This window comes from Thunnus maccoyii, chromosome 6 (genome assembly GCF_910596095.1).
Source record: "Thunnus maccoyii chromosome 6, fThuMac1.1, whole genome shotgun sequence".
NCBI classification, from domain to species: Eukaryota; Metazoa; Chordata; class Actinopteri; order Scombriformes; family Scombridae; genus Thunnus; species Thunnus maccoyii.
Window position 1 is genome coordinate 20,901,269 of NC_056538.1, and position 25,372 is coordinate 20,926,640.

General features: G+C 40.7%; 2 protein-coding genes across 3 annotated transcripts; both read left to right on the forward strand.

Moving 5' to 3' along the window:
• The first annotated feature begins 1,595 nt into the window (after positions 1–1,595).
• Positions 1,596–4,416, forward strand: LOC121898386 (ADP-ribosylation factor-like protein 14). The gene is made up of 2 exons (XM_042413409.1): positions 1,596–2,018; positions 2,990–4,416. The coding sequence occupies exons 1-2, from the start codon at positions 1,704–1,706 to the stop codon at positions 3,281–3,283; spliced, it is 609 nt and encodes a 202-aa protein (XP_042269343.1). The 5' UTR covers positions 1,596–1,703; the 3' UTR covers positions 3,284–4,416.
• A 4,583-nt stretch (positions 4,417–8,999) lies between these two features.
• kpna4 (karyopherin alpha 4 (importin alpha 3)) lies at positions 9,000–25,058 on the forward strand. 2 transcript variants are annotated; one of them, XM_042413499.1, is made up of 17 exons: positions 9,000–9,258; positions 11,633–11,677; positions 11,830–11,919; positions 14,617–14,646; positions 14,921–14,973; positions 15,971–16,066; positions 16,389–16,474; positions 18,297–18,383; positions 18,484–18,653; positions 19,521–19,565; positions 20,100–20,231; positions 20,495–20,623; positions 21,336–21,440; positions 21,562–21,633; positions 22,077–22,239; positions 22,344–22,438; positions 22,715–25,058. In XM_042413499.1, exons 1-17 carry the CDS (start codon positions 9,190–9,192, stop codon positions 22,808–22,810), a joined length of 1,563 nt encoding a protein of 520 aa, XP_042269433.1. In that variant the 5' UTR covers positions 9,000–9,189; the 3' UTR covers positions 22,811–25,058. The 2 variants fall into 2 exon arrangements, with proteins under 2 accessions (XP_042269433.1, XP_042269434.1); XM_042413500.1 differs by lacking the exon at positions 9,000–9,258 and adding an exon at positions 9,306–10,160.
• Positions 25,059–25,372: the final 314 nt, after the last annotated feature.

Sequence of the window (25,372 nt, forward strand, 5' to 3'; positions counted from 1 at the left end):
GTAAAAACAAATCTGAATTTTAAAATGTAAATCAAAAAGGAAACATTACAATTATAAATGATCATATCAGTTTTCTCTGTGTTGTGGTTTATTTTTTTCTCCTGTTTGAAATTCACATGGACTCTGACATTGATCTGCAGGTTTTGAGAACCTTGTTTGTAGTCAGTTTATGCCACCTGCTGGGTGATTAGAATATTAGAAGATCTTTACAGCAGTCCATGTTCTTGACTGTTTGTTAGTCTGGTCAATAAACCAAATTTATTAAATAACAGACATTATGAATCTTTTGAATCCACGTTTATTCATACCACAATTTTCAATAAATAAAGTAAATTGAAGCCCACAGTCCACTTTATTAAGCAGGACAAACAATCAGAAGCAAGCAAGCATGAGAAATTAAATATGCACTGATATATTAAAAGAATACTTTGTTATATTTATTTATTTATTTATATTTATTTATTTATATATTTATTATATCGATAATTGTGACAGTTAATAGTGATGTGGATTTTAGGTCATATTTTCTAGTCTTTACTGTATGTAGCTGTAGTGCTTAAAGTGCCAAGAAAAAGTAGCTTTATTGTTTTAAAGCATTAGAATCAAAGGGGATTTCATGTGGCCTTTGTGACATTGATCAATACAAAAAGCAGTAGCAGTAATGTATGTACACCTGTGTCTGAAAAGTCAGTATTATGCACCATAGACAAGACAAATGAACACCGCAAGCACCTCTGCAAAAAAAGATGATTGAAAAGCACAAGTCAGGAGATGGATACAAGAACATTTCCATGTCACTGAACATCATTTTGAACACAGTTAAATCAATCATTGAAAAATGGAAAGAGTATGTCAATCTCCTCAAAGCAGGCTGTCCCCAAAAACTGAGTGAGCTGGTAAGCAGACTAGTGAGGAAGTACCAAGCTTTAGAGGCTTAGATCGGAGAGACATTAACACTTGGCCGGGTGCAAAGAGAAAGCCTCTCTTTAAAGACTCACAACATCTCGGCTACAGTTTGCCAGAGGGCATGTGGGAGACTGAAATCAGCAGGAGGAAGGTTCTCGTCTGATGAGACCAAAATTGAACTTTTTGTTATAAACGCACCATTCCCACTGTCAAGCATGGTAGCTGATGGCTTGTAGGGGGTTAAGGTTATAGGCACTATAATGTAATATCTATATTGCTGTAATCAAAAGATGTTTTATGTATGTGCACATCCATTTGAGTTGAATAACAAATTTCCAGAAACTGTTTTTTCTTTGTAGGTTTCTGTAAGCTGCATCTTCTAGAGATAATTTTACATTTGGCCATGTCATTGCTATGGGACATACAGCCAGGAAGAAACATCATCCTCCTGTTGTACCAAATATGGGCTTCCTGGCTGGTGTGCGTGATGATCTGGGGCAGGTGTGATGTGTCTCCACTAACTGTACTGTGGTAACCAGAGAACTGCATGTCATTCCTCATAGTTGCACTGTCACTCTTGATATAAATAGCTTTACCGAAAGCCACTCAGGGACCAGGAGAATCCCATCACAACAGAGGGGGAGGATCCACTCTGTCTGTGTGTACATAAAGCATACTGATTACAGACAGTCTCCATAAGAGACCAGACATACTGAGCCTACAGACAGACAACACAGAGGGATCCGCTGGGTGCAGGAATCCATACATTTGGATATAGACACAAGCTGCATTCAGACATGGGTATGTATGGTTCCAAGCCTCAGAAACAAGCACAGGTCCTGATGCTGGGCCTGGACGGATCAGGGAAGACCACCTTGCTCTACAAGCTGAAGTACAATGAGAGCGTGGTGACGGTGCCAACTGTTGGCTTCAACGTGGAGACGCTGGAGACAGACAGGAGCAGTCCGGGGCTTACAGTGTGGGATGTGGGTGGTCAGAGGAAGATGAGGCCCCACTGGAAGCATCACTATACTGACACAGCCGGAGTTGTGTTTGTGGTGGACAGCTCGGACCAGAATCGGCTGGACGAGGCTTGCAAGGAACTCCATCGGGTAATTAAATCAATATTTGATTCTTAATTAGGGTAACTTTTTAAAGTTCTTATTTGTCAATCTCCTCCCGTGAAGCATCTGTCATGCTATAAAATTTTCATGAGTGACTGATAACACAGTATATTTAATGACATCGTCATACACAAGGACAGATCTTACAGTGTGTTACAGTATAAAGCATTTATTCATTCTTTACATGGACAAATCATTCACAGACACGTTTAAAATTATTTATAAATGTGATAAAAAATAATGAAGATGTGTTGATCTTGACTTTGGAAATGGTGTTTGACAAAAAAATCTGAACTTTCAAGGTTCAAGTTTCAGGGTTTTTTATTGTCATATATACAGAATAACGTAGCAGTCAATGAAATTCTTATGATGAGACAACACCAGCATGTACTAGTCATAATAATAAATAAAAAGTAGGAAATAAGAGCAAAACGTAATACAATAAAATGATACATACTTATATAAATGGCAATATATACAGACTATGAGTTTTCAGCTGCTTCTTGTGGTGCTCATCAGGTGATGGTTTGTTCAGTTGTCATGGAGAGTGAAGAATTTATAAAAGTATTTATAAATAAATACGTACTTCATTAATAAATAAATGAATAAATATGACAAACAAATATATTGTATATTTTATATGATTAGAACTGTGCTATATTTTCATTTTAATCATTTTGCTTATTCACCAGTTATGGATGCTTCATATGAGGAGTCATAATTGTTGAGACATGCATTGATAAACACTTAAAATGTCCTTATGTCTATTTACATTACAGTGTATTATAAACTATATATTATGTTTGTATATACTGCTTTTAAATGTTGAGTAGGCATTAAAGTAATCTGTACCCTGATGGGATGTGTAGCAAACACAAAATCTTCATAATAACGGGCAGATTCATCTGAAGAGTTAGTTTTATGCCATACTAATTGGAGTGTTCTTTATTCTGTTTTAGGTCCTGAGGTACGAGAGTCTCAGAGGAGTTCCTCTCGTGGTCCTCGCAAACAAACAGGACCTTCGGGGAGCTTTAAGTCCAGAAGAGCTTTGCCTGAGACTGGATTTGAGAAGCGTGTGTGAGGGCAGGGCCTGGTTCATCCAGCCCTGTTCAGCCACCACCGGCATGGGACTAGAGGAAGGTTTCAGGAGGATTGTCTATCTGATGAAGACTCCACTGAAACAGACTCAAGAGGACATTAAGGTTAAGATGAAGGCTAAGGGCTTCAGTATCACAGCTTTTCACTGTGGTTGATACATGGTGGAGGAGAATCTTGGTTCCTTCATACTATAATTCCTTCTGGCCTGCCTGCGTACCTTGCTGTATGATCTATGAGATCAAATGAGAGGAGGCGGTAATAGTGGATGACATTAACTCAGTGTTTAGCGCTCTTTGTAGCAGAAAGTACTTTTATGGAATCATGGAGAAGATAAAGTGTCTTTGGACCATGAAAAAAGTCCATGAAGACGCAGAGAGCACTCTTGGGCTATCAGGATGTTTTTGAGGGAACATTCAGTGTATCACACACTGTCATGATCAGCTTGCTTGAATGCGAACATGCAAAACTGGCAAATAAAAAAAACTAGTGTTTGTTTGGTCATGTTTCTATCACTGAAAGAAATGTTGTTTTTCAATCGTGCATCATCTGTTTTTCGTTATTTTTTATGTATTTATTTGTATTAGTTTTCATATTACGGACATTTTGTTATGTTCTTGGTATTTCATAAAAACTTTATTTATTGATTTGAAATGCCATTTGAACTTTTATGTATTTATTTAATTTATTTATAGGTTTATTTAAAGGGACAGTGCACATTAATAACATTTTGGTAAATGTGCCAGACTATTTTTCAACTATAGTCCCTGGAAAGATGTTACAAAGTCAGCCTAAAAAAGAATATAAGATTTAAAATTACGAAGTTATTAAGAAGAATGCAGAGCAATAATAAAAATAACATAGAATATTAATGTTATTTGAAAATATACCATATTGTCATAGTGTTGTCTCACAATATGTTAAAATGTGAAGATTTCCTTTAGCAACACGGACATGACTACTGTTAATACTTAATAACTTCTGTACTAGTATAATATACTCATATTGCTACTGATTTTATTTGAGGTTGTATTGTTTCATACTTGAAATTAAATCAAAATATCACCATTTTAATTATTGCAAAATTGAACACATAAAGTAGGATATGGCATAGAAAATTCCTCGTTTACCTCATTTGAAAATGAAACCCAACAACACATTGAAACAAGTCAAACTGTCAATCCACATTCTGTTTTGAAAATGTGTTTGTTTAATGCACATGTTAGCGCTGTTTTTGTATTGTTTTGTCTATTTCTTGCACTGAAATAAAGTTGATAAAAATATCTGGAAACTGGCTTTGAATTAAATTTTTCTGAGTTTATATGATAAAAAGCAGTGATGGAAGTAGAATAAATATGCTTTATTTAGGCAAGGCAAGTTTATTTGTATAGCACATTTCAACAACAAGTCAATTCTATACAAGTGCTTTATATAGAGCATAAAAGGCATCAAGACAGAATATAAAAGCAACACAAGTAAAAAGACATTTAAATACAATTAAAAAGTGTTAAATTTGGAAATAAAAAGAAGTTAAAAAGGAATAAAACAGATAAAACAGGAGAATAAAAGTTACAGTGCAGTGTAAGATATTAACCTTCAAATTTGGTTCAATAAAAGACAGCAGCAAACAGAAAAGTCTTCAGCTGTGTTTTGAAAGAAGTGAGAGTTGCAGCAAGTATTATTACTTACATTATTACTTAAGTAAAAGCAGCAATACAACAATGTAAAAATAGTCAATTACAGAGGTGTCATCAGTCAAATGCACTTAAAGTATCATAAACACTAGTACTAGTTATGCAGAAGAACAACAGAATATACAGCAGGCTATACATGGTAGCTTCATTATTTGCCCAAAGATCCCAAAACGTACGAGTACTTATTTTGATTAAACACAGCTTTACTATGCTCCATGTGAGCAGGATAGAAATTTGAAAAATAAAGCTCATAAAACCAGGTTTTAGCACAGGGCACATGTACAAGATAGGGCCTCAAGATTACAGTAGCTAATAGTGCAGGACATGCTTCTGTTGATATTTTACTTTAGTGGGCAAATTCTATATAAAGTCTGCAACTGATAAAAATCAACTGACTTAAGTATACTTGGGGTGTTGGGGCTCTGTTGATCTGGCACCATAAGTCAGGGCAAACCCTGGTCAGTATGGACAGGAGTAATGATTATAGCAAAAAATGTTCATTTGGGCACCTGACTGTTGTTTTAAGAAAGACTTGAAAAACTGTGAAACAATCCTTTAATGCCACAGTGGAATTACAGGACCAGTGTGTAGGATTTAGTGGCATCTAGCTGTGAGGTTGCAGATTGCAACCAGCTGAATACCCCTCCCCCTCCTCTTCCAAGTGTGTGGGAGAACCTATGGTGGCCTTGAAACTGTGAAAGGCCCTCTCTAGATCCAGTGTTTGGTTTTGTCCATTCAGGGCTACTGCAGAAACATGGCAGTGCAACATGGCGGACTCCGTGGAAGAGGACCTGCTCCCTATGCAGCTATAAAAGGCTCATTCTAAACTGACAAAAACACAATTCTCATTTTCAGGTGATTATACACTAATGAAAACATACTTATGAATATTATATTCCATTTCTGCCTATAGATCCCCATAAATCCTACACACTGGTCCTTTAACATGAATATAAACTTAAGATGATGAACATAAAACACTGATCAAACATGATTTTGTTTGCAGTGGTATAGGCAGAAAATTGCATTTTGGGTGAGCCAATACAAAAGTCAAGGGTTGAGGGTTTCACCCCAACCAGCCATGGAGGTGTCTGTGAAGACCTGGATGTAGTGAGGGACACACCCCAGCTGAACCCCCTCACAGAGGCGGCTGGGTGAGGGATATAGAGTTTACACTGTTTGTCCCAGAACAGGTGCAGCCGTAGCCATGTAAACCAGCACTGGAGATTTCTCACGTTCAGCAGCCCCTGGCGCACAACCGGGGGGGCTGCTGACATCATCCCAAGGAGTGACATGATGCTTCCTGCTGGCACAAAGGCCATGGACCTCACGTGGCTGGTCAGGGGTAATATCACCTCCACACGCTCCAAGAGCAGTCGGAGGTAGGGCATCTGCAAGAGATACTGGATGACCAGTGTTGTGTGGGCTTCCACCTCCTGCCAGGAGAGGCAAGAATAAGCCAGTCATCTATGTAGGTCAAGATTCTCACACCTTTCTCTCTGAGTGGCGCCAGTGCTGTCTCCACACATTTGGAGAATGTGTGCGGGCCCAGAGAGTATCTGAACAGGAGTAGACAGTATTGGTAGGTCTGTCATCCCACTGCGAAGCACAGGTACTTCCGGTGGCACTGCAGAATGGGGGACATGGAAGTATGCATCAGTCAGGTCTATGGATATATGGCAGGATGCATTCCAAAAGCTGTCTGACCATCAACCTGTGAAAGGGCCTCTGCGCAACATGGCTGGGGCCCCTGAAGAAAGGGCTGGGAAGTGGCTAAAGCTAACAGAGATGCCGCCGCATCCCTTGCTTCGTCACCCATCAAGGGGGGGGCGGTGGCAACAATTTCCTTTTGGGGTTAGGCAAAGCTCCTGCTTTTCACTTAGGTCCGCTGTGCACACTCAGTGAAGAAAGAACACTCACCTGCGGGGTGTTTTGACTGGAAAAATGCTCCACTGCCGTAGTGTTTTGGGCCCTGCATAGCGAGGAATAACGGTGAATAGATGAGACATGAATCACCTATTGGCAGTCTGCTCAGAGCTCAGGACATCCCAACTCGATGAGGAAAGGCTTACTTTAGCAGGCTGTGGGCTAGTTCACCTGGAACATAGCCCTGCCTTAGTGTTTTGGACACCATCTTGTGTGTGAACCGTGATGGCCTGCACATGATTCTCACCTCCAACATCACATGTAAACACATAAGTAGTCTAGCTGAAATGGTGGCATCTAGTAGTGCTAACAGAGCTAACAGTGCTTACGGGGGTTAGCAGCTCAACCTTGAACCACTTATTCACCAGGGCGACCTGGGGGAGAACCAGAGGGTGGGCGCTATGCTTCTGCAACACTGGCCTGCTACCATGGGTCAAGACTGTTTGCGGTAACTGCCGTGCGAGTGGCACCACTCGCCTGCACCCACCTAGCCCAGTTGGTGCACACTCTATTAGCCACTGAAGCAGAGTGTGGTGGCCCTACTCGTGATGTGGAGGCCAAGGAAGAGTGAGCCTCGTACACCGCCATCCCCTTATTCGCCTCATCTGGGGAGTAAAGGGGAATGTCCCCTCCGACACGAGTGGGGTGCCATCTTGGGACAGATGACACAAGGGTGAGGGCTCCCATAAAGCTGGGCAAGGAGCCCTGTGGTAAAACCCTCTGTGGGAGCCTTGGAAGGTGGCTAAGGTACAGTGGGGTCATCATCCTGTTGACGGCTGATTAGAACAGGTTGGGCAGGTCGTTTATGGATAGTGCTGGGCTGTCGGTAGGTCACCGTCTTTGAAGAGGGACACAGGATCTTCCTCTTTGCCTAACGCTCATCCTCCTTATTGTAATTGGCCCACAGCTTGGACTTAGTCGTCACATCCTCCATCTCTGGTGCCACGCTGGTGTAGAGGGAGCAGAGAGACTTGGTGAAGGCCAGCCGACACTTGCCTTCCTCCCGGGTGAACTTGAGGCAGGTGGCACAGGGGTCGATTTCTGCCTCATGCTGCCAACCCAGGCAGAAAAAGCAGGACTCATGAGAGTCCGTTGGTATAGGCGTGGCACGGGAGATGCAGGTCTTGTAAGCAGACATGACAAAGATGGTGAGTTTTCTGTGACACCGGATGATGACACAGTTTGCAGTGATGATCCTCTCTTGAAGGTGACTGGTAAAAAAGGGAGACAAGTGGTGAGAGTGCTGGGGCTTTATAAGGGGAGTGCTGTGCGGGTGCTAGGATCTAATGTTAATTAATGTTCTGTGTTCTTCTACACATCCAAAAGGTCACGCACACAGTCCAGGTCCAAAAATGAAAATGTTTGGAGTAAAGCAGCTGTCCTCCTGATAAATCCTGAGCTCCATCATAGCTGTCTAAAAAATGATTTCAAAGGCTAAAAGTTTAATTCTGTTTCCTAAGGAGAGTTTCCTCTGTCCTGTGAAGTTAATAACTACAGTTTTTAGTAGTCAGGCTGCCAGAGACAATTCTAACCAGCATGTGTCAACTGGGTCTGTGAGCTGTGCGCCTCACGTCCAGTTCTTTTCCCCACTCCATTATCTTTATAGATCTATTTTTGCAAGACCAGCTTGCACATGACAGAAAAAAACTTGTTGCAACAACACAAATGCCAACCACATGGAGGCTGCAGCACTCCCAGCATCCCTTCTTCTGGCGACTATGGGTGAACCCGCATCAGACTGACTGTGAGAAAGTCATATACCATCATTGAGCAAGCGACCCAGCTGACCGCATCGTGGGCTGATGAGTCTGGTTGACTCAGTCGATGCAGTGGAATTTCTTCTTCCTCAACTCTTTTCAAATGACACATTAAAGACTTTGTTCAGCCATTGTTACGTAGCTTTAATGTTACATTGCCTGAAAAGCCAGTTATTGGCTGAAGACAGCTCAGGAAGGTCTGAGTGTCAGAACCAAAGCAACCAATTACATTCTGGAGACTTCCTACAACTTATTTCAAAAGTTCAGTTTTAATCAGACAACAAATTCAAATCAAGTCCATATTTACTTTATTTCTATATATATATATATAGAAATTATATTTATTGTTACAAAATGTATTTTGATCAAACTCGGCTGGGTGGGCCAGTGACTAATGTGGGTGGGCCAATGCCGCCCAGGCCCATTACTGGCTACGCGCCTGGTTGTGTGGCGCGCCCTGCAGATGGATGTGAACAGAGAAGCCAATGAGAGTGAAGGGGTTTCCCCACCCTTCCTCTACGCCAGAGCGAGGCTGCCCTCCACCGCCGGCATTCCCAGTATGCACCGCGGACAGAGCAGCAGAAAATAGTCCGCTCACGAAAGGCTGAGAAAAGGGAACTAGAGAAGGGCAGCTCACGAGCTAAATCCACGAGTAAAACTTACTTAACGCAAACCAGAACCGCTAACATGGCTGACAGCGAGAAACTGGACAACCAGCGGCTGAAGAATTTCAAGAATAAGGGCCGTGATTTGGAGGTAAAAGTTGAACAGATTGGTGTCGAGGCTCTGCGCTCAGTCCGGGGCCAGCTTCGCCTCCTCGCTTCCCTGTGACGTCGTTTCTAATTTCCACCATCGGGAACTTTGCAGGCACAGCAGCAGCCGAGGCCTTTACTGGGCATCAGTTTTAAATCACCGGCGATTTTCCTTTAGGTGTTTGTTGCGCCATGAGACCGCGTTGGTTATAAAACATGTAGTTTCCTCCGCTGCTAGCCAGGGCCGCGGGGGACATGCTAACAGTTAGCCTAACTGAAGCGCCGGATCGGTTGAGCTCGATGCGTTGGCCAGTGAAAATGCTTAACGTGTGTGTGAAAGTACATACACTTGACTTTCAGGTTGTCTTTGGAAGATATATTCATGATTGGCAAGCGAATACAGCGGCAGATGGACGTTATTTTGATACCGCAGTTGGCTAAACTGCGTGCTAGCTTGCTCGTTAGCTTGTCGTTAAGCTCGCTGGTCGGGCTCGATGCTGCTGCTGGCTGCACTTCACCCATCCCCCGTCTTTATCACCAAAAACAATGGCGGAAACCAGTTAGCCTCTTAGCTGGCCACCAACCTGTATCGTTTAATTTGTGGCGCAGTGTTAAATTGTGATCCCGCGACATGTTAAGGTTACACATTATCTTCAAAAACAAGGTTAACACGAGTAGCTAGTTAACGTTAACGCGATCACATGACTGATAGATCAAAGCTAACAGTTAGCTAACGCTGGATCCATAAGTTACCTAGTTGATTTACTGTCAGTTCGGCATGTCTGTGTTTTACTAATCCCACCAGGTGATGATGTGTTTTCAGGCGGTCTCTCTGTACATGTATATGAGCGGGGTATACTGATACATCCTGTTTGACAAGTACGGTAGTTTCTGTGCTGCAGCGAGGTAGGCCACTAGACAAGAGGTGTCTCGATTATAGCAGCATGTTAGAGGACGGGATCACAATTTCAAGCCTGTCTTATAACAACAGTCAGGTACCAAAATAAACATTGAAGTAGTTTTTTTTTTCTTGCTGTAATCATTCCTCCTGTTCAGAGAAGATCTCTATATGATGCACTTATAATTTAAGTGAGGGGGGGGCGAAATCCACAGTCCTCCTCCTGTGCAACAATGTATTTAAAAGTTTCAGCCGTCCAAATTAGTCAAATCAAGTAGATTTCTTTCAAAGTTAGTCTTTTTACTGCTACAGTTTCTGTTTGTTATTATACTTTCATCACAGCTCAACAGGGAAACACAAAGAGGGAATTTTTTACTAAAAAGGCTGTAAATATGTCAGATATCCACTTGATATGACTAACTCAGACTGCTGAAGCCTCATATAAGCTTCAGATAAACTTTTAAATACATTTTTGCACAAAATGACTGTGTGGACACACTGGATTTTGGCCTTCATCACTTACATTGAAAGCACATTTGAAGGGGATCTTTTAATAGCCAGTATGAACAGAAGGAATGATTACTGTGAGGAAAACCTCTTTTACTGTCCAATTGGGCACCTGACTGTTGTTTTAAGACAGACTTGAAAAATTGTGAACCTGTCTTAAGGTTAATAACTTGTCATCACCGTGCTGGAAGTCACAGTGATGAGCATAACCTTCTTGTATCTATTCTGTAACGGCAACTAGAACGACACTCTTTTGCAGATGAAGTATATAATAAGCTTTAGTTGCTAGTTTTCTTGCCACACTTAACTACAAACTAACACCCTATGATACAACTGCAATAACTCCTACCTTTATGAGGCTGTTATAAAAGATTCAACTTCATGGTCATTCTGGAGGCCTGTTTGTGGTGCTGTTGAATTGTATTATGTTATACTTACTGAGAGGTATTTCTAATGTGTTCAGTCCATTTATATCAATAAGGGTAAACTATTAGATTTACTATGAGAAACATCTCTCAGTCTAACAAAATACAATTCAAAAGCACTACAAATGTCAATGAAGTTGAATCAACACCTTTCTGAAATAGTGTCAACATTATATAACCTTTATGATGGTAGAACTTATTGTAGGACTGCATTAGTTAAAGTAAATGATTGTATTTTACAATTCTAACTGTGTATATTTTTATTATAGATTATTAAAGATTCTTTTTACGGCAGGTGAAATGTTTTGGCTTTATCTTTAGCTGAGTCATTTTAGATGTGACTCTTGTTTGGGTGCTGTCATACGCTGTGTGTAGGCTGCTGACTGTAGGCTCCAGGTATGACTGAGACTACTGCTCGGCTCCATTAACGCAAACGGGATCCTGACCTCAGGCTGTGCCCAAATTTAATGTCAGCTGCTCTCACTCTCTTGGGAGACTAGGATTAAAGTTCCATGTTGTATAATGTTAATATCCTATCTCGCCCACAGACTATGAGAAGACAGAGGACCGAGGTAGTGGTGGAGCTCAGAAAGGTAATCCCATTTGTGTATTATGGTGCTTTTACATTAGTGTGCCATTAAACTTTTAGCTGTTATCTGCAACTTATCTTTGAAATAATGAGTTTTCCTTTTGGTGATCAAGCCTGAATGTGCATGAAGTGATATTTCTGTACCCTCCACCACAGAACAAAAGAGATGAACACCTTCTGAAGAGGAGAAATGTGCCCCACGAGGACATCTGTGAGGACTCTGATGTCGACGGAGATTTCAGATCGGTACGGTTGTGTGTCTTCAACTCATCAGAATGACAGCTTGGCATAAATAGTCTGTTGTGGCCGGCTGTCCAAGAGGTTTTGCGCATTAGATTCATCTCGCAGGTTAAACACTCCAGACATTTAGGCCGTGCTGACATTTTGTCCCTGTGATGCTGCCTCTTTAGCTCTCCTTGTTTAGTGACAGTTGGGTGGGGCAGGAGTGTGAGCAAACATGCAGTTTGTTTTTCTCTGTGCTAGTTGGTGTCTCATTTTCCTAAACTAAGAGGCACACTTGCAACTTCTTAGTATGAAAGTTATTGGTTTGACAGTCACTGACACAAATGTACCAAGTATAACTATCCCTCGTTGGGGTTGTTTCCTTTTTTGAATATTTTCTGGGCTTTTTTGGCACAATACTTCCATTAATATTTGAGAGAGATTCATGTTCTCTCTCTTTTTTATTTTTTTAGACGAAAGAAAACAGGTATGAAGTGGGCTCCAGGGAAGAAAATGACTAATATTATTATCATTATTGCCCGAAATAGTGCTGGTTGTCATGGCAATCGCGATAAATACTTCAGTGACTTAAAATGTAGGTATCTGCCTGAAAAGTATCCCTCAAATTGGGCCCATTTGAGGCACACAATATTTTTTATGTAAAACTAATCTTACCATGAGTGATAAACTAAAAACATCAGACCTTGTACTTTTATAGTGATTTATTACTGTGGAAATACATGCAATGTTTTGTTTTTGTCTTCAATCTTTGTGTTGAATTGAGCTCCAGAAGCCTGAATCACAACGATAAAAGTCTCTGTAGTCGTCCCTTGATGTATACAATGATGACACACATCAGACCTACATGTTTTGAAGTAACACAGCCACAAAAACGAATCAATCAAAGATCCCACCTTCACTAAAGGAACCAGTGTTTGGTGGCACTGCTGGATTAAAATGGCCACTCAGCAGTTCAGAAATTCAATCACAGTAACTGCCTAGTGGTATTGAGAGGGCTGACTAGAAACGGGCCGCTTAGCAATATATCAACAATGACATGCAGCTCTGACTCACTGCAAGACATTAGAGAGGCTTTTGTGGAAAAGCATGCTGGCCAATGTAGTTTAAATACTTAACAAACCAGCCACTGCGGAGTGAGTCCTTTCAGTCTGTTTAAAATAAAATACCTGTTTGTGTTGCCTTGTGGACATTTGCCTTTTTTATTTTTTTTGCCGGTATTGTGGTCAACTCTTAAAAAAAGAGTAATTTAAGCTTGCTGATCTCGTTAGAGGCTATCAGCCCTTTTGTTATTCAAGTGTTTCCAAAATCCCCTTATCTTTCCTTCTCATTTTTTTCAGTGCTTCTGCACTGGCCTGTGTTGGCTGAGCTCTCGTCACCGCTATTTTTAATTTCTCTAGGTTGCGATCGTCTCTTTTAATCTTTGCCCACAGCAGTGGAATGTAAATACACAAACAATATAAATCTGTTGCAAGTACATTCATATTTTTATGCCAGGTCGTGCTTGAATGTGGTTCTGCTTTTTTTTTTCTCCAAGTCTACTACCAGCCTTAATTTGAAGGTGTACAGGCAATCAGCTTCTGGCTATCAAAGGTGTCACCCATCAACCAAATTTGATTTCATTAACAACTGAAATTGAGTAAAACACAGGATCCACCAGAGCATCTTACCCCGGACTCTGGAGTCCCTGTAGAGGGCTTTAGGTGAATTTGCCAATTGGCAAATAATCATGTTGAATGCCTGCCTGAACGCCACGTTGGTTCAAATGAGACTGTATATAGTCATGACTTTCTCCTGATGGCATTTCCCAATCCCCAGCCTCCCTTCACTGTTCTCACTGGTGCTTCAGTGACATTTCCTTCCTGCTTTGCCGTCTTCACATAAAAAAAGAAATTTGAGGAAGGGCTGTTTCTAATGCCAGGCAAGAAGCTAACAGATGTCTGCTCACTCTTGTTTGGCACTGCCAGGTTATGCACTCTTCAGGGCATTCAGATGGATTTTGTTCTGTGTGAATTGCTGTGTTCTTACCAGGGCTTTCCACCAGGATATAGAGTAGCTAGTGGGAAAAAGTAGTCAGCTAAGGGGGTCTGGGGATAAGGTATGCCCCCCTGGAGAAACATTTTGGCTGTAAAAACCCAGATTTGATGGCCTCTGGCACATTGTAATGTCACTATTCCATCATGTACACTTTTCTTAATTATTGCATATTTTAATGAATTTGCTTACCTGATTGTAAACATGTAGTCAACTATTGTAAAGGAGAATGAGGCTTTTTGTATGTTTTAGCTCACACAGATTTTAAATAGCTATTAATATTTAAAACCACGCCTATTCCTGACTGATCAGAACTTCTGTAATTAAGAATCATCAGACCATATTTATTGACACTTTCATTGTAAGGTTTATCATGCCACATTGATGGTTAATGTATTGTTTTACTACAAACATAAATGCATGTTTCTCTATCATCATGCTCCCATTGTTCTGAATCGGAGGCTAGTGGTTGTAAATGTACACACATAACGATTCGCTACTTGTTAATCAAAACTATTTTACTCTGCTTTTTAGTGTTACAGGTACTTTTATGTTGCCAAACCACTGGTTGAAAAGTGTTATTGATCATGTTGTGACTCAGTATGTGATAATGTATGTGTGTCAAAGCTCTTTTCTACACTAATGACTTTCCAAAATTTTCTTTTTCAGCAAAACACCTCTCTTGAAGCAATAGTACAAGTAAGTTGGGTGTTTGATTTTCTTTTTCTTTCCTTCATTTGCCCTTTTTTATTGGCATTGTATATATGTTTCATTAATTCCTTAATGCATCAGAATTTAACACTACATGTAACAAACTGTATAGTAATGTAATACAATGTAAATATGAAGCTAGCTAACCCTCTACCCTTTGATTTATTATTTGCATGTACTTGAGAGTGTACAGATACCAAGTTCATAATTGATCATTTTAAATGTTGTGTATGACTCTTTTGGGTTATATGTGTTGTTGTAGAACGCCACCAGTGATAACCAGGGAGTCCAGCTGAGTGCCGTTCAGGCTGCCAGGTACGAACACACACAAATCACACTTGGGCTCTGAGGATTTTCACCCCATTTTATCCAAGGATTGACCAACAATTTTATATTAATAAACATTTTCTATATAATCATACAGTGAGTAGTGACATTTCTTATGTTGTGATACTGTATTCACACAGTTTTAAGTGGTATCTAAATAAATCTTACTTTTAAACTCTTCAAAATTGCCAGATTTAAGTAAAAATGTTTTTGTACAATCCAGTGAGAATAAATTGTACTTACTAACAAAGTATCAAATTATTATACACCAATAGTAGCAAAACTGCTGTGATGGTTATTGTTGTGTTACTATTATATACAAACCTAATGTAGACTATGAGGAAACAATATATTAATGCTGTATCATGTTTGTTTTCAAGATCAAGACTCACATGTAGTTCACAAATGTAATTGTAAACCTGAGATTCTGCATCAGGACACTGATACTTTGTCTCTGATAAAAATTTATGACCTCTTGCAAAATACTGTTTCAGTGTTGCAATTTCAGCGGCTGAACGTTTTTCCAACTCGGTAAGACAGCAGTGATTTACCGTTCAGACTGTTAGCCTGATTAATGGACACTGTAAATGGGGCTGCAGCCTGATAACGCAGCCCTCATGAAGACGGGTCAGGTGCAGCATTAGTTAGCCTAATTTATAAAACATGTTCCTATTCCACAGGGCATATTGTGTTCATTTAATTGTATTTTACGACTCAACTAAAGTCTACATTGCAGCTCTATCTCCACATTAAAAAACGCCATCACACTGTACCTGACGTTGTGTAATGTTGGGTCATGAACGGCTGAAGTCTCCTGTTATTACAGTCAGTGGGATTGTGAATGAGTTATTATTCGTAGACACTTCACATTCCTCAGCTGTTTCACTGTGTGTGTAATTGGTTCTTCTTGTTGGTATGTGTCCGTTAAGCTATGTGCGTATGAGTGTGTGAGTAATGGTCTTTTGTTGGCTCTTTGTTTTTGTAGGAAGTTGTTGTCCAGTGACCGTAACCCTCCCATAGATGACCTGATTAAGTCTGGGATCCTTCCTATACTGGTCCACTGCCTGGACAGAGATGACAAGTAAGACGGCTGTAATTCTGTTTGTCTGTATGTTGCAGTGAGTCGTGCTTATTCATACGTGATAATTATAGTACAAGTTAGCCTTTTCCCCCTCCGTATCATGTTGAGTCTATGTACACTTCAAAGTTATGCAAATGCACCAGCAGGCTTTAGCCCGGCCTACATCTGATCGGTGTTGCAGTTATGTAAATGTGTTCCAGTTTTCACCTTCCAGGAAAGACAGAACATCAATGACTCACCAGCGTGCTCTTAATGATTAACGCTCCTGCCCAATCACAGTCACTTTTACTGTTTCTGTCTCCTCTCTCTCACCTCTCACCAGCCCATCTCTTCAGTTCGAGGCAGCCTGGGCTCTAACCAACATAGCGTCGGGTACCTCAGAGCAGACCCAAGCCGTGGTGCAGTCCAGTAAGTGTCACTGTACCATAACGCGTCACTTTTTTTTATTTATTTTTTTTTACCTTTCTCTTGATTTGTTTACACCTTTTTTATGTATCATTCTTATGTTTTGCCTTGTTTTAAGAGGACTTTGACTTATTGAGATGCAGTCTTTTGCTGGAATATAAACCTGTAATCTTTATCAGTTCATGTCCTTCATTTCATTCAACTGTATATTTTCTGTTTTGGAAGATTTGAGCTTCATAGTTTTAGCTCTCTTATCTCATTAAGTAAATGATACCATCACATCACCTAGTCAGTCAATGATTTTTACTACAACAAGGTGAAACCAGTTAATAAACACAACATGATCTATTATCTTTGCTGCAATTTAAACACACATGAAGTTCCACATTTCATCCTCAGTATTTGCACAGAAGAATGCCATATAGTGATGCTGTGTGTAACACACAAAACTAGGGCTGCAAGGTGATGGCAAAATAATTAGATAGGATTAAAATTTTATTAAAAGGTGCATGGTCAAATACCAGAAGATGATCCACTTCTATAAACATAGTCTTTAATTTAATATTGGGATTATCCATTCCTTTACTCTTTCTTAATAGAGCTGCTTGCTTCTCCATCTTAATTTTTTTCTTTGCTACGTGAACGCACATTGAGAGGATTTGATTGATCACACTAAATTACAGCACTTATATCAAGCAGGAACATAAGGGAAATTAAAATATACAGTAAACAGTTAATTGTAAAACTACAGGATTATTAATCATGACCACAGAATATCAAATTAATATCAGTATTTTGAGTTGTTTTTTTTTTTAATAAAGATCTGATTATGATCAGACTTTGTTTGTTGTAGTTGTATGATATTTTCTCTTCTCTCCTCTTGTTATTCTTAGTAGTGTATTGGGGCTGAATTGTATCCCAACTAGGTTGATTTCTAATCATGGTGCAAGTGTGACCCAGTCTGAATCAGATTTCTAGATGCGTCCATGGCAGGAATTATACCACGGCCAAATGGCCAGTGCCATGGATGCCCCGGAGTGTGGCTGCGGTGCCCTTCTAAAATTAACTACCCACATTGCCAGTTTGGCATGCCCTGTTTTGAACTGGCTGTTGTGCCCTTGAAAGAAAGTTGCAGATATCCCCATTTAAAACTACATGTGACGCAGCAAATAAACAGACTCAGCATTTCCCAGTGTCCCCATCATCACGCTGGACATCAACAGCAGCACAAGATTTCTCCCATTCCAGCAAATGTATGTGTAACTGATGTTAACGTAAACATGAACAGCTAACCGGTTGGCTAACATCAGTGGAGTGTGTACGCAAATGAATCTATAGACCGACATGCGTAACCGGTCAAAATATTCTCAGCAGTTAACCGTTAACATCCCGAACCAGGACATTGCTGCATAGTGTTAGCTAACTATGAACATACATAGAGTTTATAACTTGCTGTTAGATCTGTCGAGTTCCTACTTTTTCAGTGCGATGCAACGTTGACACACACAGAGACACGCACTTCTCTGTAAGCAGACATAGCCACTTCTCAGTTAAGACAGATCAGATTTGTATTTATCCAAGGCCAAAGTGGCCTTGCCCTAAAAATGACTTAATTCCAAGCCTGTGTGTCCAATCGGTCACTTGATGCGTGTAACTGCCAGATAATACAAGTCGCTTTAAAACTATCTTAATATTTCTTACCGGGGCTTAATCAGACACATGTTCTGTGAGGAACATGGTGTTGAACATGGTGTCTGATTTAAAAGCAACCAATCAGATCATGAGATACATTTTTTTAAAATGATTATCTGTTTTCTTTGTGCAGATGCTGTGCCGCTGTTCCTGAGGCTGCTTCACTCTCCTCATCAGAATGTGTGCGAACAGGCTGTCTGGGCTTTGGGCAACATCATAGGTGAGCTGCCGTTGCTGTGTGAACATGAACGTTTCAGAAATACGTACAGTTGGTCCCAACATGTGCTCCATCTGTGTATGTGTGATCTCTTTCTCTCCAGGTGATGGCCCTCAGTGCAGAGACTATGTGATCAGCTTGGGTGTGGTCAAGCCCCTGCTCTCTTTCATCAGTCCCTCCATCCCCATCACCTTCCTCCGCAATGTCACCTGGGTTATGGTCAACCTGTGCCGCCACAAGGACCCCCCACCACCCATGGAGACGATCCAAGAGGTGTGTATGTGTGAAAAGGGAATTGAGCATGTACATGTAAGAATGATAGGTAACATGGGTGTTTTTTGAAAGGCGATATTTCAGCGGGAAGCCTTCACTAGTGACTCCGACAGGTTTTACAATCTTCTTATTTTTATGATAGATCAAAGATCACCTTCTCCATTCTAGTATGAAACTCTAAAGGAAAAGATGTGTCTGAAAAGCCACCATCAGGAAAAACTGTAAGAAAGGATCACAACAACTGCCTGTGGCTCACAGCTGGAACATTTTTATCAACAAACAGACAACATTTCAGTCCAACACAGATCTTCCTTTCGAATATTGAGAGGAGACAGGAAGATTTACGCCTGATCAAAATGTTTCTGTTAATTATATCTAGTTTTAAGTTTTAGGCAGAGTGAAAGATCTCCTTCATATGCTAAATAAATTGATGATATTACAGTATTGATGGCTAAATGTTCTTGAACACATTGGTGATAGACAGTTTGTGTCAAAAACTATATTGACTATTGACTATAAACTATTGATTCCAGAGTAAAATATTACCTCTTACTGTAAATGTCCATCTGCTCTGTGTATCAGTGAATGCTCTCTACGCCTCTCCTGAAGTCTACAGAGAGAGATCTGTGTTTATTAGTTTGTGTATGGCAGAGTGAGAGAGGCACAGAGGATTACTGCTCCATCAGTGGTCTGTCTAAATAAGTTAATCTATTAATGACATAAATAAAAGTGTAGCAGGTATTTCTCAGTTCACAGATCCTGCAGCTTTTATGGATCACGAAGGAACCCTGTTGGCGTTTTTATAGTTGTTTTTACTACTTAATGATTCCCTCTGTTCTTATTTCTTTCTCCATTCTTTTTTTTCAGATCCTGCCTGCTCTCTGCGTGCTGATCCACCACACTGATGTCAGTGTGAGTACACAGAGTTTTTTATATTTCCACATTAGGGATGTCAGCTTAGGTTAATTTTGCTTTCCACAGACAGACATCCATTAACTGGTAGTTAACCGGTTAATTTTTAAGAAAAGTTGCGATGTAACCTTTGTTTGTGAGAACTGTCCAGCAGTTGGTGGTCAGAGCTAGCTTGTCTGCCCTGGTTAGCTTGACTTTTAGCTCATCCTTCTTCACCTCAAAGTGTTTTCAATGCGTTTAATCACAGTAGCTCTCGATGACATAATGTACTCAGGCTTGAGGTACTGAACTATCCCTTTCAATCCCTCGCCCTCTACCACACTGATTGGCAACATATCGGTCTCAGTCATTTGGCACACCAAGTGGCTGATGGCCTAATAACAAAGTAACACCTACGTTGTTAGTACAGATAGACTGTAGGCTTAGACAGTCATCCCTATTCCATGAAAGTCCCTGCTAAATCATCAGTGTCTAATGAAGTTGAGCAGGAAGCAGAATGTATTCATTTAAATAAAATTTTCTTGCTGTTTCCAGATCTTGGTAGACACAGTGTGGGCTCTGTCCTATCTGACGGACGCTGGGAACGAGCAGATCCAAATGGTCATCGACTCTGGCATCGTCCCTCATCTGGTGCCTTTGCTCAGTCACCAGGAAGTCAAAGTTCAGGTAAGGAGAAACACTAATGATCAAATTCATTACTCTTGGGTTTGAATTTGGTATTCAATAAAAATATCCTGTGTTGCCTGTAGATACCTCGACACGATACAGAGATTGTAATACATAAAATAAATCAAAATAACCTTGGAAGTTTAGTCCAATTATGCAGCTGGACTCTTTCTACCTCTTTTGGCTTCATGCTAAAACAAGCATCTTTGAATATCTGAATAAACATGCTCTATAAATAAAATACACCCACCCTCCACATCCAGACTGCTGCCCTGAGGGCCGTGGGGAACATAGTGACTGGCACAGATGAACAGACGCAGGTGGTGCTCAACTGTGACGCCCTCAGCCACTTCCCCGCCCTCCTCACACACCCGAAGGAGAAAATCAACAAGGTAACAATCTCTTGTCTTCTCCTCCTCCTCACACACAAACAACCTTGACGAGCTCAAACTACTTTAATGTCTGGAAGTGATGAAATTAGAGACTCGGTGCTCGTGTGAAAGCTGTGTGAAAGGTATCAGATGGGACAGATAGAGTACAGGAATTTACAACATCGACAGGAGACGAAGAAGATGAAGAGGATCTCAACGGCCGGCTTGTAGTTGTAATTAGTACAATGGGTGATAACTGGGGAGGAGGGTCTGTGTGCATGTTGACTGAATGTGTGGTAAAATGGGTTGGTGGCCAGAGGGTGCTGAAGGCCATGTGTCATGTGTCTCTGCTGATATCGGAGTGCATCTGAGTCCTGTCACTTAAAAAGAAACGAGGCCCCTCCCTTTGTGACCTGGGCGATGATTAGAGCCTCAAATTCGCCCTCGCCCCACCCGAAGCACTCTGTCTCGGCCAGGGGTCCAAACTCTTCTTGAGTGGATCTCTGGATTCTGATCCAGTTCAGACACAAAACCTAATTTTTGACAAGTGTTTTAGCCCTCAATAAGAGGAACAGACAGTCACTCCAATCAAAGTATCCTCCAGGTGAATTCCTTGACTGGTTCTTCTGTTCGGCTCCAAAGTGTGACACTAAAATCATCTGGGGTCTCTGCTCGTTTCGCTTAAACATCCATGACACAACTGACTCTTGTATTTGTGCTTTTTGTCCTGTAGGAGGCAGTGTGGTTCCTGTCCAACATCACAGCAGGCAACCAGCAGCAGGTGCAGGCTGTTATCGACGCCAAGCTAGTTCCCATGATCATTCACCTGCTCGACAAGGTGAATGTTTCTTCCTCCTTTATTACTGTATCTGTGTCAAGTACAGTTTGATGATGTGTGATACTTTTGTAGAACAACAGGTAAAATATGGAAAGCTCACTTTGAACAAATGTCATTGTAGGGCGACTTTGGCACTCAGAAGGAAGCAGCCTGGGCCATCAGCAATCTGACAATAAGTGGGAGGAAAGATCAGGTAAAAACCTTTTTTTTTAAAAAATATAGTATATAGTATTTCACCCTGTACTCACTAAAGTACTTTGTCTTCTTTGTGCTTTAACGTTCAACCTTTTTACCCACAAATTCCTTACCAAAGTGTCATTAAATTGAAATAAAGGTCATTTTCAAGTCAATAAAAACTGAAGAAAAGAGAAGCTATTAAGGAATGTTTGTCCTAGTTGGTATTGGCACAGTTGTTTGTGTTGAAGAATAATGTGTTTTGTGTTTAGTAGTTTTATTGTCAAACCATTGTTGGCATTTATCATTTAATACGGAGTCAAATCTTAAAATGCAACCCAGAAAATCACATCAGCAAAACTCTAAATTTGAAACAGAATGTAGTGAGAAAAAAAAACAGTGTATTGCTTCTTCTCTAATATGTCACATTACTGACGTGAGTCGTATCTTTGCCGTCTACAGGTGGCACATCTGATTGAGAAACAGGTGATCCCTCCGTTCTGCAACCTGCTGACAGTGAAGGACGCCCAAGTCGTGCAGGTCGTTCTGGACGGCCTCAGCAATATCCTCAAGATGGCTGACGATGAGGCTGAAACTATTGCTAACCTCATTGAGGAGTGCGGAGGTGAGTCTCACTTCCATCAAGGTTACATGATGTTTTTATTTCTCAGCAATATGTGTTCATATGCAATTGAATGATGCATAATCTGTTATTTATTTGCTCATCAGGTTTGGAGAAAGTGGAGCAACTGCAGAATCATGAAAATGAAGATATCTACAAATTGGCATACGAAATTATTGATCAATTCTTCTCATCTGATGATGTAAGTAATAGTTTTTAGTACTTCCAAATTTAGGTTTAGTTCAGATTTTTACTATTTGAAAGCAAAGTAACTGTAACGTAGTGTTATTTATTCACTGATTACTGTTTAGAAACTCTTTAGTAGTAATGCTGTGTGACGTTTGGTATTGAGTTTCCCCAGTTTTGTCTGCTACAGCCCAATACTGTAGCCTATCCCAATGTAGCCTATTTAATTTAAAAGTCTAGTGTTTGATCTGCAGCACATTGTTAACGCCCTCTTACCTTGTCCGTCATTCAGATTGACGAAGACACCAGCCTGGTCCCAGAGGCCATCCAGGGTGGAACTTACGGCTTTAACTCAGCCAACGTGCCAGCCGAGGGATTCCAGTTCTAGACGGCATCTGGGGTATTCTGGAGTTTTGTTCACGATGCAGCACTCTGTTCAACATAAAAAAATTAGGAGAGAAAGAGCGAGAGAGAGCGAGAGTGTGAGAAATTTGATCCATTGTGCTTGGCTCGTGGGATCCATGGCTGCATCTTATCTGAGAGAAAAATGTGTGGATTTCATTTGGCATTCCAGGGGAACCAGCCCAAATGAAGTTTGAGATGGCGAGTGGGTGCGAGTGAGAATGAGTGGCTACATGTTGCAAAAAAAGCAAAACATCTACATCGAATGCGTTGAGAGACATGCCGACATAACTTCTGTGTTATTGGAGCTGTCGTCTTCAGAAAACTACTTCAAATGACAACAAAAAACTCGATGTCTGCCCGGGGAGAACCAAGGACATCCAAAAATAACAAATCAAGAGATCTTGAAATATTTCAATACAACAAAATGCAGAAATGAATAGAACTATAATTATGAACTGAGATGAACCACAAACCATCACAATTCTGCGGTCCTCCGACTAGAGAGGGCGCCACCCTCAATGTGCCCCTCCCCCAATCGGCCACGCTATCAGACATGTGTGTGAATGGACCCATTGTGTATGAATGTCTGGACTCAGTGCTGAGGAGCCAGGTTCATCTCCTCCAACGAGACGCCCCGATGGGGCACCATCCTCTCCCCCTGGCGGGCGAGGCCAGGAGTCCGGCTGCGCGTGACGCATGTGCGAGAGAATGGATGGATGAGTTGTGTGTGCTTGGCTGCGTGCGTGACTGGGAGTATGCAAGACTGGGTGAGAACGCATGCAGAGACGGGAAAAAGATACCAATACAACATCTGAAGAGAAACAAAATTGAGAAACGCAACAATGAGGTTAGAAAAAGGTTTCAGGAAAGAAATTCTGCCTTTGAAAGAGAGGCTGATCCTCAAATCCCTGAACGGAAGAACTTTGGATATGAAAAAAAAAAAAAATCATCGTCATCGCAAGGATTATTTTTTGTTTTCAATTATTGTTAAGTTAGTATTAATTGACACTGGACAATGCTATTGGCAGGCGTGGAGCAGCAGTGCATTGTATTAAGATGCATTTGGTGGCTTTTGGGCTTTTCTTTTTGCCTCCAGTGTGTTCCTTTTTATGATATTTTTTATTTTCAGCTTTTAGTTTCATTGCTTCTGTAAAGGTGATTGACGACGATCGTATTCCACCCTCACACCAGAACCCTAACCTACGCACCAGACATGGGCTTGATGCTGTGAAATTCTGACACCATCACTATAATCAACCAAATGACCTGTTCCCCTTGCTATTATTTTTCCTTCAATTACAGCAAAATCACTGCTTTGCAGTATTGTTGCCATAGCTTTGACTTATCACCAAGGGAGAAGAGAACAATGGCCATTTCACGTAGGATTGTGAATCATAACCTTTGCATGTACTAAACTATAGCACAGTTACTTTTTAGGGTATTTTAGTTTCCTTAGGCTGTGGATACAGTGTAATTTTCATTTTAAGTAAAACTGTGCTTTAATGTTACATGTTCCCCCTTCCCTTACCCCTCACTAGTGTCCGATTTGCTAAATAATCTGTATGGTTTTGCACATGTACTGCAAAGTGAGGCCTGAAGTCTTTCTGAAGGTGTGTTGGTCGGTTTTATAGGTTCGACCTGCCAACAACCTCTCCAATATGCATCACTCAACCACAATCTTTGTTGTCTTTCTAGAGTAATCCAATGATGCTTTTTAGTGATACTTGAGAAAATAATGAGTTTATTTCAGGAGCAGCAGTAATGAATCTGCTAATGTATCTCAGCTAGACTAAGAGGAGATCTAACCTCCCTTTTCTCAAGGTCAAAGGGCATCCCACATGTCAGACTGGAGTTAAATTTAGTGGGTTCTCTGAAAAATAAACCCATGAACAAGTTTGCTGTACCTTTTAGTACCTTGCAGAGTCCTTAGCCCCATACTCCTATTTCCTCTTATACCAGCTAGGTGTACAAGCTTACCCTTTCCCTTTTTTTTTTTTTTGTGTTAACTTCAAGACACTGTAGTAAATAATTACACATTGTGCTCATAAACCTTCTGTTGAACATAGGGTTTTTTTTTTCTTTTTGCAGCATTCCTTGTTAGCAAAGATGTGGTTTCAAATTTAAAATTATGACATGGAAGAGAAAAAAGGTGGTTTGCCCAAAAGCCTTTTTGGGAGATAGGCTACAGGATAGGTTGTCTTCGAGAAAATAAATAGTGAAACCCAAATCGAGAGACTGTTTGTGTGTGTGGTCTGTTGTGAAGAGGTGCCTTTGCTTTGAATACTGTAACAACGTGGTATTTATCAGCTTGTTTTCCCCACTTTTTAATGCTGTAGAACAGCCAAAAAGTCTGGTTTCTCTCAACAGTTGAGCTTGTATTCAAATTGAGATAAAGTGGAGCCTGATTGGCCAGAGTGACCGTTTATCCGCATGCGTACTACGGTAAATAAAAAAGATGATGCATTCAAGTACTGTCGGATTCGTAGACATTAAGACAGGGGCGTTGACGTCTAAGTGAAAACGGAGCCAAAAAAAATCTTAATAG

What these genes read in the sequence shown, in the direction of transcription:
- kpna4 (XM_042413499.1), top strand. Translation starts at nt 9,190, where the DNA reads ATGGCTGACAGCGAGAAACTGGACAACCAGCGGCTGAAGAATTTCAAG. An exon ending in GGCTTTGGGCAACATCATAG is followed by an intron (nt 18,384 to 18,483) that starts GTGAGCTGCCGT and finishes CTTTCTCTCCAG; the next exon opens with GTGATGGCCCTCAGTGCAGA. An exon ending in CCTCATTGAGGAGTGCGGAG is followed by an intron (nt 22,240 to 22,343) that starts GTGAGTCTCACT and finishes TTTGCTCATCAG; the next exon opens with GTTTGGAGAAAGTGGAGCAA.
- LOC121898386 (XM_042413409.1), top strand. Translation starts at nt 1,704, where the DNA reads ATGGGTATGTATGGTTCCAAGCCTCAGAAACAAGCACAGGTCCTGATG. An exon ending in CTTGCAAGGAACTCCATCGG is followed by an intron (nt 2,019 to 2,989) that starts GTAATTAAATCA and finishes ATTCTGTTTTAG; the next exon opens with GTCCTGAGGTACGAGAGTCT.